The sequence below is a fragment of the Notamacropus eugenii genome, chromosome 1 (assembly GCF_028372415.1).
Source record: "Notamacropus eugenii isolate mMacEug1 chromosome 1, mMacEug1.pri_v2, whole genome shotgun sequence".
Taxonomy (NCBI): Eukaryota; Metazoa; Chordata; class Mammalia; order Diprotodontia; family Macropodidae; genus Notamacropus; species Notamacropus eugenii.
Genome location: NC_092872.1, coordinates 721395597 through 721416757, shown reverse-complemented (window position 1 = coordinate 721416757; position 21161 = coordinate 721395597). Strand labels below are relative to the sequence as shown.

Below are 21161 nucleotides of genomic sequence, written 5' to 3'. Positions count from 1 at the left end.
CACTGTAGTGAGACACCATTCCTGCTCACCCTTGAAGCTGTCCTAGGCTGGCAATCTGGTTCACTCCTCTACAAGTGATTCTAAGTCATTATTGCAAGGTCGTTTTCAAGGGAATCTGGAAGAGCCTAGACGAGTGAGTGCCTCATCTTACCGTCTTGGCTCCAGTAGTGCTTATGCCCACGTTTTCAAGCAATACTCCCTTGATAGGTCAAATTTTCTTGAAAAGGTCTTTTGTCTTTCCCATTCACTTGTTTTCTTCTATTCCTTTGCAATGCCCATTTAAGAAAACCTCAGGTCTCCTTGTTATTCCCACAAACTATGAATTCATATGGGGAAATCTCCCCTTTTATTTTCCCTTTCCTTCTTTCCTTAGCTATTTGTAAGGCCTCATCAAACAGGAATTTTTCTTTGTTGATCTTTTGCTTAGGAATATATTTAGTTGTTGCCTCCTGTGCAATGTTAGGAACCTCTGGTAATGGCTCCTCAGCCACTCTGTCTCCCAGATCTAGTCCCCTCAGTCTATGCATCACTGTCATTTCCTATCCATAAGCCATGCTATTTTATCATATCTTTAGGGTCTAATGGTTTTCCCTGTTTTCTTCCATTTGAGTCTGAATTTTGCAGTTAGAACCCCAGGACTTGGGCCTCAGTCAGCTGCTGATTCACATTTTGACTCATTGTATGGAATGCCTCCCCACTCTGCCTTTGCCCTAGAACATTTTTTTGCAGTTTTATGCTTTCATGTAACATATGCCTCTTTGGAGTCAGTGGTGGGAAGATAGAATTGTTGCTGTGGTAGTGAATGGTTTTCCTTGGATTGGAACAGTACTTAAGTATATGTTGGGAAAATCTTGCTGGAGATAAAAGTTAGGGATCTAATTAACAAGATTAAGTCTCTTGCTCAAGACCTCATTAGATTTCCCAGTGTAAGAGACCTCATTAAACATCCACATTTACTCACTCTGATTAAATCCCTAAAAATACAGCTTTTCCCCTTGAAATCCTGATGTTTCTCATTATTCTTCAATAATATTCCTTTGAATTAATACACTGTAATTTCTTTAGCTGTTCAACAGTTGATGGATACTCATTTTGTTCTTGGCTGGAACAAAATTTTCTGGAACAAATATTTTTATAATGGACAACAATCCATCTAGAGTGTTCAAATCATAGCTGGACAAAATGTTTTTCTATGTAAGTCAACAATTTGGAGAATATATTCAACTGAATTGATGTTTAAATGGCAACAAGTTTTTAAGTTTTTCTCATTAGAACAGTAAAATTTGTTTTCAATCTGTAATGTTACTTTTGTTATGCTTCAAACTTTTATTGTGTTTTTTGGGAAATTATTTGGTAAGTAATATTTAATTTAAAAAGCATGCCTAGAGGGTGATGGAATTATATTCTTCAGAAATTCAATTCTGTTTTGCTCTGGAGGCTGTGAAATGGTGAATTAAACTGTTAGAGAATGTAATTACAGTGTTGAATAACTGCTTGGTATGTGATTGGATGAATTGAATTTAAAAAAGAAAAATACTAACAGCTTTTGGGAAAAGTAGAGTAGACAGATTCTCCTTCTCTGGGGAGTTCTTTGGAGACTGACCAAATGCTTTGGGTTACCAAATCTAAGCCCTGGGGCAGAAGTTGCTTAAAATAGTTGATGAAATAGAAGCCCAAGTCAAGACCTTTTTCCCTTGGATCAGGAGGGCTTTTGCCCCATCTCTCCCAAGGGCCTGGGATAGTCTGGCCTTTGTGGGGGTGCGTGGTGGGGGCAGTGGCTCCTTGGATTCCCCTTCCATTTCTCTCAGCCCAGATACTCCCTATCTGATCACCATTTAGCATTCTCTTCCTTTAATCCTAGCTTCCTTCTCATTTTCCCCACTACTTATGTGTGTGTTGGTCCTTCCTTGCTGAAGAAGACCATACCATCAGAGAAACGATGACATGACTTGCACTTGACTTTGTTTTGAGTGAGGGAGGGCTGTGCAGGTCACCAGCCTTATTTCTCCTCCAGAGCCATCTGAATCCAGTGACCAGATATATTCATCAGGATGACTGGAGATGACCCAGGATGAGGCAATTGGGGTTAACTGACTAGCCCAAGGCCACACAGCTAGTGAGTGTCAAGTGCCTGAGGTGATATTTGAACTCAGGTCCTCCTGACTCCTGCACTGGTTCTCTATCCACTGCACCACCTAGCTGCCCCATTCCCAACTACTTAGCATTCTCTTGAAGTCCAAGTTGCCCAGTCTGGTTTGTGGTTTGTCTGGACTACCAGCTGCTCCCATCAGGATTCTCCCTGAGATTGATCTATGAAGACCATGTCTAGGACCCTGGGACTACCTGGAGACACCTGGATGCTTTTTCTGTATTTAAGGTCCATCTTGTCTCCATGAAGTCCTTCAGACTGTCTAGTAGAGATTCTCTCTGGCCTGCTTGTGAATACAAGCCTTACAAATGCTTAGGCTCCTTTAAGAGTCAACTCAGTATGGTGAATTTTTAATAAACTTTGTTGTTCTTTGGTTTAAGAGGGCTTGTGTTGAATTCATTCGAGCAGGACCCGGCATGTTGGTATTTTGGGGTCCCCAGAACCCCTAAACCTCATCAGTTCCATCTTGAATTCCTTGCTGACCCAAGGGGATCCACTGCTGAATGTGTTTCTACACTGACATAACAAACTCCTTTTAATTCTCCTTGTCCTGAGTTTTGCCTTTTTTATCCAGGTGAAAGCCTGAGTGGAGAATTTACCAGGTCCTCAGTACTTTTCTCAAAGAGTAAATAATCAGACATTTTAAAGCAAAATATACCCAATTAAATATAGAACAGTGTGGAAACATTACAACCACTCTCTTACAGCTTAAGTCATAAATTGATAGCATTCAGATCAAAAGAAAATTACGTTTTCTAATGGTACAAGTGCATGTCTCTTAAAAAAAAATTTCTTTTCAAATTAAAAACATACCACGGTTCTGGCAAATCCTCATTTGAGAAAATTTTGGAGCATAATAACAACATAAAAGATGTTACAGTGTTAATACATGGAACAAAATTGCCAGTCCAATAACATCAATTCAGCGGATTATCTAAATTAGAATTACCTTAGAAAAAGCACTTTGTCCATTTATGCCTCTGACCCTCTAGGCTGACTGCATTCAGGGAGGAGCAAAGGGTAATTCTGACCCAGTGACACCGAATTCTTATTCTTTCAGCTCCTAAACCCGTGTCCTTAAGTGCCAGATTTTAAGTCTGTTTCACAGTAAGGGTGGATCTGTCCTTAGCGGGTCAAACATCCCAATTATCCTGCTGGGATCGGACTTGAAATGAGCCACATTCTAATTCAAACTAGGAGAATGTGCTAATCACACTGCCTGCATTTGGTGAGCAACCCCCATCCTCAAACTAAGCTCCGTAGCCAGGGAATCCCTTGCTCCTTGGAAATCTCCAGCTGGCCTCTGCCTTCTCCCCCCCCCAACTCCTAAAGTCCTGAATCTTTCCTCCAATAAGAAACACGTGGGAGGGTGATGGAGGAGGAGGAGCTCTCAGAGATGACCAGCCTGGTGGGGGGTGTCCCAGGTGGAACAAGAGCTCTGGGGTGCAGTTTGGAGGCCTGCGGAGAGGCTAGGGTGAAAGAGGGGCCATCCCAGTGGCCAAGGCTGTGCAGGTGATGGAGGGCAGGGCTTGGGGAGGAGAGGGAGAAAGGGTCCTGAGTGCTTGACCCTGGGTGTGATTAGGGGAAAGGGCCCTTAAAGGGGCCTCAGAGGCTGGGAGGAGCCTCCCAGCGTAGGCAGGTTGAAAACTGGAACTGGTGAGATCTCTGCCTTCTTCCCTGGAGCTGAGATCTCTCTGCCTTCTGCCCTTGGACTGGAGCTCCCTCTGCCTTCTTTCCTCAGATCTCGGATCACGTAGTCTTTGAGTGGAATAGGTTTAGTGAAGACTTCTCAGATTGTAATTCTTCTCCCAGGGGTGAGGTCAGACCGAGAGGCTCAAGATTACAATATTTTTAATAATTCCATATAAGGGTATAAAACTGTAGCACATTAGGGTCTCGATGATTGGATAAAGCTTACATGACTCTTCGATGTCTTCATTTCAAAAGGGATTCGTTAGATTTCGCGTCTAGAATGTAAGATCGTATTCTCAGCTAATGAGGATAAGGGTCAGCGGGGGAGGGAGGGACTTGCGTTAGGGTCTGAATGTATCACTGCCTTTTCTTTGTCTTCGGCTTTTGCTGCTCCAGGTGAACTGGTACAGGAATTGCCCTGCTTCTCGAGAATCGAATAAATCAACTTTCTGTTATCACTTTGAGAGGCCTCTGAGTAATTAATTTAAGTAGGGATCTGAGCCATCCCACTCATCTTCCCTTGGACCTGAGATCTCTGCCTTCTGGAGGCCTTCTCTGTGGGTGCAGGTGCCAGGTGGGTCGGAGCCAGCCCCTCACAGACCTGCTGGCTGTTCATCCCATTGGGTCTCGTCCTACCCTTCTGACCCTGTGGTAAGTCTACCTTCAGGTGCCCCTGGAGCAATCCTCCCTCTCCTGCCTGGCTCCTGGACAAGCTTCCTCCTGCTAACTCTTTTCCAGACTCCAGATCACTTCTCAAAGGTCTGGGGTTACCCCTCCCTTAGATTTACGATTGAATTTTTGAATTTTCACAAAATTCAAACCTTCCCGGCAGGGACCCAGGAATCCTGTATTGAGTGAAATAAAAATGAAAGGCTCTAGTCACCCTGTAAATGCCTAAGTGAAGGCCTGGATCTGCCTCCAAGGAAATGGGCCCCTCAGGCCTTTGTTTTCATTCAGAGCCTAGGCCCATTGTGTTGCTTATAGAGGAGGGTGAGATGTTTTTTTTTAATCGGCCTCTTTGGTCTGGTCAAGACTGACTTTTATGGGGAAAAAGTAAAGATGGTATGAAGATTAGGGATGGGCTTGAGGGGTGGCAGGCTGCCTGTGGTGATCCTGAGGTAAAGAAGAAGGGGCCTGGGGTGATTCCAGGATAACCCACTCCGAAGGGTTGGGCTGGGTGGGGGCCACCACGACAGAGGATTGAAAGCATTATTCAGTATCTAGGTGTGGGGGGAAGTTCAGGCGGTGGGTGGCCCTTTAGGGGTCCTGGTCCCACACTCAGTCAGAGGGAAATCTCTGATTCAGGAGTCACTGAGGCTCTTATTGCTCTTATCCCATGTAGGATCCCAAGCACCTTCTGCCCCTTGTTATCTGAATAACAGGAGAAAGGAAGGGGAAAGAAGAGTGGTAGGAGATGGTGGGACCATCTTTTTCAAGCAGGACCCCTACCTCTAGGCTTCATTCTCTGTCCTGAGGGCAGGGCCTCACCCCCTGTAACTTCCGTAGGCCAGCCTCCGTTCTCATTATCCTTCTCTCTCCCAAGCTCAGTTTGTAGAAGACCAAAGCCTGGCCCAGGTTGGGAGTGTGGAGCCTGAAGGAATGGCCCTTGGCAGCTGCAGACCCCCACCCCAGGTGAGTGCACTCTGTCCACAGACTTGACCCCCAAAGAAGCTATTTCCATAAACAAAGAGGATTGTCTGTAGGCTGGTGATCCCCAACCTATGCATTGTTTCTTTACAAAAATAGGCAGGAAATTGGAAACAGTAGCAACAACACCATCCTGTTCTCTGTCCTTTGAATTAATCCATGGCATATTGGCATCACAATCACTAACTACTCATCCCCAGTGGCTGCCCTCCTAAGACCTCTTCACTCATTCCTCTCTGTTCTGTAGAGATCTTGTCTTTGTTCCTGTATCCATGACTACCACCCCTACCCCACATGTCCTTAGGACTGCTCCCCCTTCCCCTTTACCTCTTTGGCCAAGCTCTCCCAGTAGACCTGGAAAACAGGATGCTCTGCTTATCCTCCATGGTCTGATCTGCATAAATAGTTAATCTGTCAGTTGCACACTGTCTTGTAGTTGGGCATCATGAAGGGCACAGTCAGGGGGCAGTGAGGGGTGAAAGGAGTTAGTATCATGAGCCAGGGCTGAGGTGTTCCTGACCTCCTGCTTACTCTGGTCCTGTGTTTCTGGAAAATCTGGAAGCTCCAGAAGACAGGTTAAATTGACTTTGGGCTCACATGCCCACCATGTTCAAAGGCCATTAACAGAGCTGTTTGGACTAGGCCAAAGAAAAGAATGCCATCTTTAGCTGTTACTTAATTAGCATTCGTTAAGGGCCTAGTACGTCCCTTGTTAGAGAGGATATAGGAAAGAACTGAGTTTGGGGAACTACTCAAAATTCTGGGAGTTTTCTTTTCCTGTAGGGGAAAGGGCTGTCTTAAAGGAGATGCTCAGTTCTTATCAAAGAGGTATAGTGCTCGAAGGCAAAGACCCAGCACAGTGAATTACTTTCTTCCCCTAATCTACTTTTGACCATCTTCACAACCCCATACATAGCACAGGTCCTCTTCTTATCTTTATTTCACAGTTCAGGAAACTGAGGCCAATAGATTTCAAAGGCTTACCAGCCAGGGTCACATAACTAGTCAGTATCTGAGGCGGCATTTGAACTCCGATCTCCCTGATCTTCTCCCATTCCATAGCTCCATCCACAGTGTGTTTGTGTGCCCATCTTCCCACAGCTCCTCCAACATTGACTGGTGCTATTGTCCTTGCTGTCAGTTTTGCAGAGTGTGAGATGAATTCTCAGAGGTTTGGTTTGCTTTTCTCTTCTATGTGGGTTTGGAGCATTTTTTCATATGACTAGGAATACCTGGCAGTTGCTTCTGATAATTTTTTGTTCAGATCCTTTAACCATATATCTATTGGGAAATGCCTATTTGTTGTTTTTCAGTTGTTTTAGTCTTGTCTGGCTCTTTGTGACACACTGGGGTTTTCTTGGCAAAGATACTGGAGTGTTTCTCCATTTCTTTTTCCAGCACATTTTACATAGGAGGAACTGAAGCACACAGCGGGACATGATTTGCCCAGGATTACATTGCTGGTTAGTGTCTGAAGCTAAATTTGAACTCAGATCCTCCTGACTCCAGGCCTGGCACTCTGTCTACTGTGTCACCTAGTTGCCATTGACTACTAGTCTTTTTTAAAACAATACTTCATTTTTCCCCAATTACATGCAAAAACATTTTTATTTCTAAATGTTGAGGTTATAGTTCTCTACCTGCCTCCTTCCTCTTATCTCTCCTGCATGTGGTAAGCAATCAGAAATAGGTTCACATATGCAGTCATGTAAAACATTTCCATATTAGTTTATGGGAAAGAAATTGTACTAAAAAGAAAGCAAGTGAAAACTGGTATGCTTTAGGTGTATATTCTGAATCAGTTCTTTCTATGGAGGGGGGAAAAGGGCATTTTTCATCAAGAATCCTTTCAGATTGTCTTACTTTTTTATATAAGCTGTGAATAGCTAAGTTATTCACCATTGCTCCTCAAACAATATTGCCTCTGCTTTCTACAACGTTCCTCCTGCATCAGTTCATTTCAGCGTTTCTAGGTTTTTCTGAAATCCTGCTTGTCATGTTCTGTAACACACTAGTATTCCACTGCAATCATATACTACAACTTGTAAGGGTATTATGCAATCAATGGGCATCTCCTCAATTTCCCATAATTTGCCACCCCAGAAAGAGTGTGAGTAGGTCCTTTTGAAACAAACCTTTTGTGGATAGCAATTTCATATGGTTATTCCTGGGTCAAGGGGCATCCACATTTTTGTACCCCTTTTCTTATAGTTTCAAAAACTCTCATCATGGTTGAATCAGTTCACAAATCTAGCAACAGTGCATTATTCTCCCTGTTTTCCTACTTCCTTCCAATATTTATCATTTCCCTTTTCTGTTTTATTTGTCAATTTAATAGGTATGAGGTTTGTTTTAATTTGAGAGTTGTTTCAAGTTGCATTTTTCTAGTTAATAGTCATTTGGAGAATTTTTATATGACTCTAAATAGCTTTGATTTCCTTGTTTCAAAGCTGCCTATTCATATCTTTTGACCATTGATCAACTGGGTTGTGACTTGTAGTCGTATAAATTTGACTCGGTACTCCATACGTCTGAGAAATGAGATCTTTATGAGAGATACTTGGTGTAAAATTTTCCCAGGTGTCAGTTTTCCTTGTAATCTTGATTTTATTGATTTGGTTTCTGTAAAAAACAACTTTTGAATTTAGTACAATCAAAATTATCCATTTTGCATCTATTAATTCAATATAAGGGTGAGTTAATTCCATTCATATTTACAGTTTTGATACCTGTGTATATCCCTCCATCCTATTTCCCCTTCTCACTCTCTCTTTCTTCCACCTTTTACCCTCTTTCCTCAGCAGTGTTTTCCTTCTGATCAATGCCTCCCCCAATCTACCCTTCCTTCTATCAGTCTCTCCCCTCCCCCATTATCCAAGTCCCTTTTGACTGCCCTGTAGGATGAGTTAGATATCTGTACCCATCCAAGCATGGATAGTATTCCCTCTTTGTGCCAATTTGTTCAGAGTAAGGCTCAAGGCCTCCATTCCCACCTCCCCCATGTTCCCCTTCACTGTAATACCTCTTCTTTGTCTCTTTTATGTGAGATAATTCATCCACTTCTGCCTTTCCCTTCCTTCTTGTTGGAATGCAATTCTCTTTTTCAACCCTTAGTTTTGTTTTCTTGAATACCACCCCATCACAGTTAATGTATACTATCAGTGTATACTCCTTCTCATTGCCCTAATAGTCTTAAAGGTCTTTAGTTACAGGTATCATCTTCCAATGTAGGAATATAAGCAATTTAACCTTATTGAATCTCTTTTGTTTACTCTGTTTACCTTTTGATGTTTCTCTAGGTTCTTGTATTTCAAGATCCAATTTCTGTTCAGGTCTGGTCTTTTCATTAGGAATCTTTGAATGTCCTCTATTTATTGAATGAACATTTTTTTTCCCCTGAGGGATATATTCAGTTTTTCTGAGTATGTGATTTTTGTTCACCATCCTACTTCCTTTTTCTTGGTGAATATTCTATTCCACACCCTCCGATTGCTTTTAATGTATCCGTTCCTCACTTGTTGTGTTAGCCTGACTATAGTTCCATGCCATTTGAATTACTTCTTTCTGGCTGATTGTACTCTTTTTATGTCCTTGAACTGGGAGCACTGGAGTTTAGCTATAATATTCCTGGGAGTTTTCATTTTGGTTCTTTTTTAGGAGATGATTGGTAGAATCTTTCAATTTCCATTTTACCCTCTTAGTATATCAGGTCTGTACCAAGGAAACGTCAAATGTGACCATGGAGGGTCAGACATGACTGAAGCAACTGAACAGCAACAAAATATCCATTTAGAATGTGTTGTAGAGTATTGTATGAGATGTTGGTCTAATCTTAATTTCCTTCCTGACTGCTTTCTACTTTTCTCAGTAGTGTTTGGTTTTTTTTAGCCAAATATTGATTTTTTCCTAAATCAGTCTTTTGTCCACTTTACCAAACATGGAGTTACTGAGTTGTAATGATTCTGAAATTCCCTTCTTTCATCTGTTCCATTCATTTCTCTCTCTCCCTCCCCCCACTACCACACAGTGCTGATGACCAGCGCTGTTTGATATAGTTGCTCCCCTATTCTTACTTATTTCCATCATTCCCCATGATATTATTGTATTTCTGTTATTTTTCCAAATGAATTTGGTTATTTTCTTCTGCTGTGAAACGTCACCTCCATAATGTTGTTGTTGTTATCGACATTATTCAGCCGTGTCCAAGTCCTTGTGACCCCGTTTGGGGTTTTCTTGGCAACGATGCTGGAGTGGTTTTTATTTCTCCAGCTCATTTTTCAGATGAGGAAACTGAGTCAAACAGAGTTAAATTCCCTGCCTGGGATCACATAGCTAGTAAGAGTCTGAAGCTGGATTTGAACTCACATTTTCCTGACTCCAGTTCCAACATTATATCCCCTCTACACCCAGTTGTCCCCATCATTTCATTACTATAGAATTAAATGTATAAATATTGTTGTTAAGTCTCCATTTGGTTTGAATCTTTTGTTGTCTTTAAACCAATTTCCTTACTTATTTTATTACAGAATGAAAGGCTCTATTGACAATTTTTGCCTTCTTACATGTGTTTGCAGTTTCCTTCCGGCCTTAGTCCGCAGTTATTTTTTGCAAAATTTCCATGGGGTGCATGGATAAGGGAAGAATTGATGACCAAACAAGTTCTAGAGAATAATACAAAATGTACAATCCATAATTTTGATCATATAAAATTTAAATGTGTTAGCATAATCAAAACCAATGAAATGAAAATTATAAGAAATGGAGAGAATTGGAGAATTTTTTTCAACAAGTATCTCTGATAAAGGCTTCATTTCATAAATAATAGACAACTGATTCTAATTTGTAAATTATACATTTGTAAATTTGTAAAGTATACATCTTTCTCCAACTGATAAATAATGAAAGGATTTGAACAGGCAGTTTTGCAAACATTCAATGAAACCTGTCTATAATCATGAAAAAATGGTCTAAATTTGTATCATACATGTGCTAAGTTAAAACACCTCCAAGGCACCAACTCATACTTATCAGATCAGCTAATATGATGAACATGGAAAATGATGGAGGTTGAAGAGATGTGGAAAAACTGGAACCCTAACATTCTGTGGGTGTAGTTATGAACTGATCCAACTCTTGTGGAGAACAATTTGGAAGTCCTCAAAGAAGGCACTCAGTGTGGTCAGAAGACATAGTAGAAGGCCATATTCCCAAGGTCTCTCTGAAGAATTTTGGAATCAATGGTTAGACATGGGAGACAGTGGCTAAGGACCACCCACCATAGCTTATCAACATCAAAGAACATGGTGTGTTGTGCTAGAGAGGTAGCATTGCAGTATTTCAAAGAATAGTGAGATGAGCAAATTGAGAGGCATGTCCACCCCAAATGTTCATGTGCACTATTTGTTCCCAAACTGTGGTAGAGCCTTCTGGCCTCTATGAGTCTGATCATCCATGGTCACACACATTGTACTTGAAGCCTTACATAGCGATGCCCTTTTGGTCTGCTTTGAACACAAAGAACAACAAAAATGAACAACTGCATAAGTAAATACTTTAATAAGGAAGTAATAACTATTGACAAATGAAAGCTATCATAAATAAAAGGCATAAGATGTTTTGGCCATGACAGATTATACAAAGGGTAGCCCCAAGACACAGTGTAATAACAAAGAATTCTCCTTCACTTCACTGGAAAGTCTCATCTCCTTCAGTTCAGTCTAGGTTGTAATTAGTATATCTTATGAATCCTTTTCATCTTTTATCTAGAGAAGATTTTGTTTCAGGCTCTCAGGAAATTAACTAGATTTTTTTCTTCCCTCTCTTTTCTATAATCAAACATTCTCCCCCTTGAACCCCACAGTTGACTCTACTGGCCATCTTCTCCCAAACCTGACAGAATATTGTTGATAAAATTTTATTTTTATCCGTTGTGATAAGGAAGGAATTTCACTTTTCTCTCTCTTCCTTTGGTCTTTCTATCTCACAGACAAAACGTACATTTTTTCCCAGATTCCATAGTAAGATGTTCCTCCACTTTATTCCAATTGATCATGTCAAATACATCTCTCAAGTTTTCATTGAGGTCTTAATGATTGTGGTTTTAAAGATTGATTCTCAGTAAAGTAGGATAAGAATTTTAGGTAAATCCCCTTTTTGTGCTTCAGTTTCCTCTTCTCCCTTGATGAGAGTTAGACTGCTTGAATTCTGGAGTCTTTTCCAGGTCTAAATCTTGTGACTCTTGATGGTTTAGGAGCTGGTGACATTCCAGGATGTGTCTGTGGACTTCACCCCAGAGGAATGGGACCTCTTAGACCATCCTCAGAAGCAGTTATACAAGGCAGTCATGCTGGAAAATGCCCACAACCTACTCTCCCTGGGTAAGGACATTTCCCCCGGCCACTCTTACTTAGTGTGCTACCAAAGGCAATATCTTCATTCCTCAGTATGCTGACTTTGGAGCACTTATCTATTACCAGAATGGGAAATGTGCGGGTCTCCAGTGTCCAAGCGATACAGTCCTTCTGCTGCCTGGTGTGAAGATAATCTGTATGTTCTGTTGTTGCTACTGCAGCTGTCTAGTACCAATTTTAGGTAGCTTGAGGCCTAAGGTAATGTCAGTGTTGAAGCATCTCAGATGTAGAACTAATCCCATGGATTTTTTAGTCCAACCTCTGCCTGGACACGAATTTTCTCTGCCAAATATATGAAAAGTGCTCAGCCTGCTTTTCTCTGTTTCCTCTTCCTTTTTGTGATGGGCCAAGTATTTAGGATATCCTACTTTCTGAGAAGCATCAATTTGTAACTCACAATTTCTAGTTGTGCCTAGTGTTACACAATTGTCCTTAATCTTCCTTTACAGCGCCTCCACTACCCACTACAGGTGGTGGCAATGCAGAGGGGGCAATAAACCTTTCTCTTCACCTGCTGTTCATCAGCTGTTGTGTTATGTCCTTTCTTTACAATATTATCTTATTAGCTGATATTATTGTTCCCATCTGGTGTTTGAGAAAACTGAAGCAAACAGGGGCTAAGTGACTTTTGCAGACACACAGTTAATAACTGTCTGAGGGTGGATTTAATCCTTGGCATTCCTCAGTCTATTTCCAGGCCTCACCCCACTGCACTACCAGTCACCTCAAATTTCTAGATAATGGGAACTCTGCAATGAGTGCCTCCTTTGAGGAAGGTGCACCATGATCAAATTTTCTGATTCTCCATTGGCTCCATGGTCTTTTCCCCCACCTTTCCCCAAAGTTATCAAAAATTAAAGCTATGGAAATCATGCTTAAGCACTTCTGGCCGCCATCTTTTCCTCCTTCATTGCATGCCCCTGTCAATGGCAGGAATTAGAGACTGGCCAAGAGTTAAAATTTGAGTAACTAAGGTTCATTCAGTTCCCCAAAAGGAGAATCTCACCAGAAGAGCAATGACTCACTGAATGAACAGTAACCAGGTTTTTATAGGTTTCATGGAGTGAGGAGTTGAGGAGGAGGCAGAGCCAGAGCTGATCCATCAAGCTCTAATCTGCTGGAGTTCAATGCTGATCTGGCCCATCCTTTTTGGGTTACTTGCATTACAGTCATTAGTGGAAGAATAAGCCAGAGGTTTGTGAACATAAAGGAATGATTCTCAAAATGGAGTAGCTTTGTATGTACACTGTTTTCCCTAAAAAGGACTAAATTCTAAGTATTTCTCCATGTTCATTCCTTTTTCCATATTATCAGGGCTTCCAGTTCCCAGAGAATATTTGGTGTTTTATCTGGAGGAGAGGGAGGTGCCACTGATGCTGGAACAAGAAGGCCTGAGGAGCTGCTGTCCAGGTGAGTGAGGTAAAAGCAGGCACATGAGAGCTGTGTCTCCTGGTATTGTAGGAAAGCAAGTGTTAGATTTGGGGGCAGGAACACTTGAATTATGATTCTTTTTCAGAGACTTTTAGCAGTGAATCTGTGCACAAGTCACTGAACCCTACTGATTCTCAGTTTCCCCTTCTGTAAAATTAGGAGGTTAGATACCATACAATTAAGCTGTCTCCTACTGATAATCTATGATCCTAAAAAAAATGCATTGTTTAGAATTTGGGGGCATGGAACTTCCCTGAAAGTGCAAAACGGTGTTAGGCTTTTAAATATCGTTTCTTTCTTAGGCATTTTTCTCATCAGTGAAGACTTAGAAAGTTGCTGCTATGTGCCATACCATCTGTTAAGCAACATAAAGAGATGCAAGGAACATCCCTTGCTCTCCTGGTGTTCACTGACTGGATGGGCAGATGACATGCCAACAGTCATGTAGAAACCTGTTATGGACAAGACAGATTAGATCTCATTGAGAGAGGAAATGTACTACAGTGAAGGAGAACTGAAAAGCCTATTGTGGAACATGGGCCCTAGCTGGGGCTTCAGGGAAGCCAGGATGGCATTCTCTGTTTGGAGATAGCTTGGAAAGCCCAAACATTTGGAAGACAGTGTCCTCTTCACAGAATAGATGTGAAGCCCATACCACTGGATTATAACATGTTTGGTTAGGATGTGAAGGGAAAGAAAATTTAGAAGAACAGGAGAGCGGTATGTGAAGAGAGATGGTAGGTGATTAGCAGCCTTAGAAGAGATTTTATATTTGATCCTTTTCCTCGGGAGCCACAGGAGATTGTTGAGGATGTGATGATATGGTCAGTCAAGAACTTTAGGAAGATGATCTTTGTAAGAGAGGAGTGGAATGACTGGAGTGGAGGGAGACTTGGAGCAACTGGAACAAGTATCAGGTTCTTGAAATAGCTCTGTTGTGTGGTGTTTGGGACCTAAAGCAAGACAGCTGAAGTGTTGGGAGAGAAGGAAGTGTTATGGGAGAGATGTTATCTGGGTGCTATCAGAGGACTGAGGAGCAGATTGAGTATGTGGGACAGAAGTCTTTGTGAAAGTCAGTGAGCAAGACATGACACCTCATTTATGAAAGTTCTCTAATGGGAGAATGCCTTGGAGAACATTAGCAAAGTAGGAAGATAGGAGGGTTGGAGGAAAGAGAATGAGTTTGGTTTGGGGAACAATGAAATTAGTGTCACTAAATTGCAGAGAGAGTAGAGAGTGAGAGAGAAAAAGAAGGGTGATTGATTGTGAAAAGCTGTAGAGAAGGAAAGAAAGATGAAGATGAAGATATGAATAGTGGATTTAACAGAGTGGATGTTTTTGGTAATTTTGGAGAGGGGAATTTCAGTTGAACAATGATACTGGGAGCTAGACTGCTGAGAATTTCAGAGAAAAGAGTCAGCGACTCCACTTGTAAGTGGGCACTTCCAGCTGTTTAGGCAAGAAATGGAATAAAGATCATGAAAAAATATCTCTGGGTTTGAATGGATCAAGTGATCATGTTTTGAGCATTAGCAAGAAATGGTTTGTAGCAGTAGGGAAAGGAGTTTGCTTTAGCTAGCAGGGGGATCATTTCATCTGATAGTGACATCAAAGAGAAAAAAAAGTCACTTCATGGATGGCAAATGAGGAGGATAAAATAGCTCTTGATAAGTATCCAATTTTTTCAAAGCAAAAATGGAAGGCACATTTCTTCACTGAGCAGGTGAATACGGAGGTGGACAGTGGGAACAGGCAATCAGGGACATTCGGGAAAGAATTAAAAGAATTGGGAAAGATGCTGTGATGAAGGAGATAGGGAGTCAGGTTGTGGTTTTCAGTCCTTCCAGTCATTTCTGTTTCACTATGAGCTCATCTGGGGTTTTCTTGGCTAAGATGCTGGAATGATTTCCCATTTGCATTTCAGGCTCGTTTTATAGACAAGAAATCAAGGGTAAGAGCCCTAAGTGACTTGGGAAGGGTTCCAAAGCTAGTAAGTGTCTCTGAGGCTGGATTTGAACTTCAGTCCTCCTAATCAGTACCTACTGCACATTTAACTACCTAAAGGAACTCAAAAGATACCCTTGGCACCATGAGGTCCACCCTGAATTTAAATACCCTTAAATTGTAGTTGACCCAGGCAGCAGGTTTTATGATTTTCTCTTTCCATTCAGTAGCATGTGAGTACAAGCAAAGGTTGTTGCCTCATTTAGAATTAATCCAAGGATATGCTTTACCTAAATTATCAACTTGTGTCCCTCCCTTGATCTCTAAGGCCCAATCTTTGGCCCCTTCTTGGAGAATTGTTGGCCACATTCATTGAACTGACAGTCACTCTGAGTTTGGCCAAGTGCTAATTAGAAATTCCTAGGTGTCCCTTAGTATGGGATGCTTCAGGAGCCTAAAAAGAGTCTCTGCAGTGTTCTCTCTGGGCATGCTCAGGTCCCATCAGGTTTAGAAGCAGACAAAGTTCACACAAATAGGAGATAAAGTGAAAGAGTGAGAAACAGGTCTGCATTTGCCAAATAAGGCAGAGAACAGAATATAGGGATTGAGGCAGAAGCTGGGGCCTGGTGTCAGTCATGGGTCCTGTCAGTCAAAAAGCATGGATCAAGCACCTCCAGTTTTCTAGGTATCTCACCAAGTTTTAGGAAGAGAAAAGGCAGTCCCTGCGTTCAAGGAGCTGTCAGTCTGCCAGAGGAACATGGAAATGGTGGAGAAGAAACAGCAGATCAGGAACCTTGGTCTTAACTAATCCAGGGAAAGGAGAGTGTTTGGGAGTGTAAAGACATCTAGTTCATTGGGATACCGTGGAATAAAGGGGAACTCAAGGAGTGAATATAAAAATAGATTAAGGAGAGTAGAATTAGGGGAAAAAAACTTAAAAATCAAGACAAGAATGAGAACAAATCCAGGTCCACCTCAGAGATATTGCAGAATCAGTTCCAGAGCTCTGCAGTAAAGCACAATCAAGTGAGTCGCCTCAGTTTTTGGTTTTTCAGTGCATACGAAATTTATGTTTATAAATATTGTTTTCTGTGACATGCACAATACTATTTCGTTTTTTCAAAGTACATATTTTAATGAAAAATATTTTGTTGGTAATAAAAGCTGCCTGTGTCTGAGCCTTCAGTGAGTCCTAATCTCCTTTCTGGTGGGGTTTCTGGTCCAATGTTGCTGGCTTTTGACTCATCAGAGTTGTGATTGCTCAAGGCTGGCAGTTGCCATGGCAGTTTCTTACAATAAGGCAACAGTTAAGTGTGCCACCTGCATTGATTGACTCTTCTTTTCCCTTGAGTTTAAAGCCCCGTTGTACACTTATGACTTGGTCTAATTTCAATATTTCTGTGTCTCAGGTAATAGGAAGACCCAAAGAGAGGGAGAAAAAAGTGCAAAAATAAAACATATTTTCTTAAGAAAAAGTTAACAAAAGTAAGTGCCATGGAAAAGGGCCATCAAGTTCTGTGGACAGAACATGCCCAGTTGCAGGGTTGGTGATCCAATCTCACCTACAGGGATACTTTTCAGGTAACTCAGCCATTCAGAGTTCATGGGCTGACTTCAGATTGAGGCATGAATGCTGGGTCTGCCAGTTTCAGAGGTGTTTCTGAGGATCCAATGTGATTGTCTGTGAAGGTCTTTCCAAGTCAAGTTATTCTGCAGATCTGAAGTAGTGGCATTTTCAAACATTGTGATTGTGTCAATTTAACTTGGAAGACTTTTATCTTTACCTGAAGAAGTGTCATATAGATCAGTTTACTTTCTTCCAGTGGAGGGAAGTGTTTATAATTGTGTGTGTGTGTACATGTGTCTCTGTAAATATTTTCACCATTTGTTTTTTTGCAGAAGGAATGATTAGACCTGGAATGAAAGGGCCTACTGAAAAGCTAAGTATTTCTGTGAAAGAAACACACCAAGAAAACCTCATGAGTGATGGTCCCTGTGACTTCACTAGGAGACAAATCTGTGCTGTATTTCAGAAAGTTCACCCTGGAGGTAAACTTTATGGTTGTCATCATTGTGGGAAAAACATGAGTCAACAGTCCTCCCTGATTTACTGTCAAAAAATTTGTACTGCAGAGAACCCACATGAGATTCATGAATGTGGTGTACATTTTAGTGAACACTCATCCTTTCTTAATCATGATATGATTGATAGTGAGAAGCAATCTCCTGAATGCAGTCAGTGTGGAAAGGTTGGCAGTTGCAGCTGCAATCTTGCTGTACATCAGAGCATCGAGACTAGAGAGCAACTTTATGAATATGATAAACATGGAAAGGTATTCCTACAGGTCTCCAATCTTACTCAACATCAGAAAATCCACAATGGTGAGAATGCTTATGAATGTAATCCTTGTGGAAATGCATTCAGATTTAAAGGCCATCTTACTCTACATCAGAAAATCCATACAAAGAAACTTTATGAATGTAATCAATGTGGAAAGGCATTCGCAAAGGGCTACACTCTTGCTGTACATCAGAGAATCCACACTGGAGAGAAACCTTATGAATGTAATCAATGTGGAAAGACTTTCAGAGAGAGCTCCAAACTTAGTGTACATCACAGAATCCACACTGGAGAGAAACCTTATGAATGTAATCAATGTGGAAGGTCTTTCATTTCTAGCTCCAGTCTTGGAGAACATCAGATTATCCACAGTGGAAAGAAACGTTATGAATGTAATCAATGTGGAAAGACTTTCACACGAAACTACCTACTTGCTGTGCATCAGAGAATCCACACTGGGGAGAAACCATATGAGTGTAATCAATGTGGAAAGACTTTCAGGTCTAGCTCCAGTCTTGCAGCCCATCAGAAAATCCACACTGGAGAGAAACCTCATGAATGCAATGAATGTGGAAAGGCTTTCAGAGAGAACTCCAAACTTATTCTACATCAGAGAATCCACACTGGAGAGAAACCTTATGAATGTAATCAATGTGGAAAGGCCTTCAGAGACAGCTCAAATCTTGCTGTGCATCAGAGAATCCACAGTGGAGAGAGACCTTATGAATGCAATGAATGTGGAAAGGCTTTCATTAAGAGCTCCAAACTTATCCAACATCAGAGAATCCACACTGGAGAGAAACCTTATGAATGTAATCAATGTGGAAGGTCTTTCATTTCTAGCTCCAGTCTTGGAGAACATCAGATTATCCACACTGGAAAGAAACGTTATGAATGTAATCAATGTGGAAAGGCTTTCAGACTAAGCTCTCTACTTTGTGCACATCAGAGAATCCACATTGGAGAGAAGCCTTATGAATGTAATGAATGTGAGTCGGTCTTCAGTTCTAGCTCCTCTCTTGCTCTATATCAGAGAATCCACACTGGAGAGAAACCTTATGAATGTAATCAATGTGGAAAGGCTTTCGGAACTAGACTTTCTAGTTGCTGCACATAATAGAATTCACACTGGAGAGTACTATAATATAATTGAACCTTTTATACACACTCTCACCTTATACAAACCTGATGAAAGCAAATTTGAGGAGAGATCGTTTCTGGGTAATTATTTAATGATGGCTCCTTTATAATTTATAAAACAATGGTCATTTAGCTATCTCTTACCAACCAAATAGGAATCATGGAGACCTCTCAAAACTTATATTCCCTTAGCTAAGTGGGAGTTACCTATAGGCATAAATCAATGCTGATTAATTAAATTTTAATGAGAATGAGTATTATGAGATTTGGGCTTATTCTAATGAGGGATGAGGGGGAAGGGCCTGAATCTTGACTCAGTTTTGGACAAAGAGACTTATTTCTAGCCTGATCACCATTACTTAGTGCAGTGTGGACCAGAGGGGTCCAATTCCCCTCAGAACGGTTTCACTAAAACACAATGGGCCAGAATTTACCTGTAATAAAATCCCTTTACACTTTGGTCTGATCTAAATTTTCCCAGGTCTTGCCCAAGATTTCATCTGATCATCAGCCCTTCCCTTCAAGGACTGACTGAGTCACCTACACTGGCCAATTTCTGAATGAGGAGATGGGGAAAAAGCTTCGTCCTAGTTGAATAATTGTTTATTTATATGGGACAAACATTCTTTTCTCTCATATCAGAATCCATTCTAGAAGACATGTAATTAGTCAATCAATATGAAAAGTGTTCAAGCTAAAGTCATTATTTATGTTATTCTGATATTTCCTATCAGAATTCCCATGGGTAGAAACTATTCCCATAATGAATGTGGAAAGACATTCAGATGCACTATAGAGCTTGGAGACATCAGAAGTTTCACCTTATGATCTAGCCCTGTGTGGACTCTGGACAGGTCTGCAAGCAGAGATCATCTCTTCCTTTACATCAAGGATTCCTCGTGGAGAAAAGAGTTATGAATGTGCTCAATGAGGACCAGCCTTTTCCTGAAAGAGGCAGGTCAGTAGACTGCACAGTATTCACAATGCAAGGAATTCTTATAAAAGCTGTAATGGTAGGAAGGTCATCACCTGAATCTCAATTTTTTGTGTATTCCAATGTGTACTTTGAAGAAATCTTGCTGGAGATAAAACTTATGGATCTAATTAATGAGTAATGCTTTCTCCCTGCAGCACAGACCTCAGTAGACATAGTATATTTCATATAGTGCATGAAGCCCAAAAAAGAGATTGAATTTATCTCAGGAACCCCAAGGTTTATCATGAATTCCCTAACATGTGCTGTGGCATCCTAGGGTGAAACCTGTCTCTGGCTTCCTCACTTAACTGCACTCTCCCACTGTAGTGAGACACCTTTCCTGCTCACCTTGCAAGCCGTCCTAGACGGTTCACTGCTCCAGAACTGGTTCTGAGCCATTTTTGCAAGGTTGTTTTCAAGGGAATCTAGAAGAGCCTAGACAAGTGAGTGCCTCACTTTGGCCCCAGAAGTCCCCATGCCCACATATTCAGGAAATACTCCCTTGATAGCTCAAATTTTCTTGCAAAGGGCTTTTGTCTTTTCCATTCAATTGTTCTATTTTGTTGCAATGCTCATTCAAGAAAACCTCATCTCCCCTTGCTAATCTCATAAATTATGAATTCATTGGGGGGAAATCTCCCCTTTTCTTTTCCCTTTCCTTCTTTCCTTAGCTATTTGTAAGGCCTCATCAAACAGCCATTTTGATTTGTTGCTCTATTTCTTTGGAATATATTTAGTTGTTGCCTCCTGTGCAATGTTAGGAACCTCTGCTAAGGGCTCTTCAGCCACTCTGTCTCCCAGACCTAATCCCCTCACTCTGTGCATCACTGTCATTTCCTATCCATAAGTCATCCTATTTTATCATATCTTTAGGGTCTAATGGTTTTCCCTGTTTTCTTCCATTTGAGTCTGAAGTTTGCAGGTAGAAGCTCAGGACTTGGGCCTCAGTCATCTGCAGATTCACATTTTGACTGATTGTGTGGAATGTCTCCCCTCTCTGCCTTTTCCCTAGAGTATTTTTCTGCAGTTTTATGGTTTCATATAACATTGGCCTCTTTTGGAGTCAGTGGTTGGAAGATATGACTGTTGCTGTGGTATTGAATGGTTTTCCTTGGATTTTAACAGTACTTAAGTGTATGTGGGAAAAATCTTGCTGGAGATAAAAGGAATCTAATTAAGAGGATTACGGCTCTTGCTCAAGACCTCAATAGATTTCCCTACATAAGAAACCTCATTAAACATCTAAATTTACTTACTCTGATTAAATCTCTAAAAATACAGCTTTTCTCCTTGAAATCCTGATGTTTCTCATTATTCTTCAATAATATTCCTTTGAACGAATGCATTGTAATTTCTTTACCTATTCAACAGTTGATGGGAACTCATTTTGATCTTTGGTAGAATAAAACTTTTTGGTACAAAATTTTTATA

At 41.0% G+C, this 21161-nt stretch overlaps 1 protein-coding gene across 1 annotated transcript in view; it reads left to right on the top strand.

Moving 5' to 3' along the window:
* The first annotated feature begins 4072 nt into the window (after nucleotides 1-4072).
* Nucleotides 4073-21161, top strand: part of LOC140522079 (uncharacterized) — a 47762-nt gene continuing 30673 nt past the window's right edge. The window contains 6 exon segments of the mRNA XM_072637119.1: nucleotides 4073-4492; nucleotides 5385-5473; nucleotides 11739-11865; nucleotides 13213-13308; nucleotides 17173-18716; nucleotides 18718-18749. Coding sequence (XP_072493220.1) covers nucleotides 5441-5473; nucleotides 11739-11865; nucleotides 13213-13308; nucleotides 17173-18716; nucleotides 18718-18749 — 1832 coding nt within the window. The 5' untranslated portion in view covers nucleotides 4073-4492; nucleotides 5385-5440.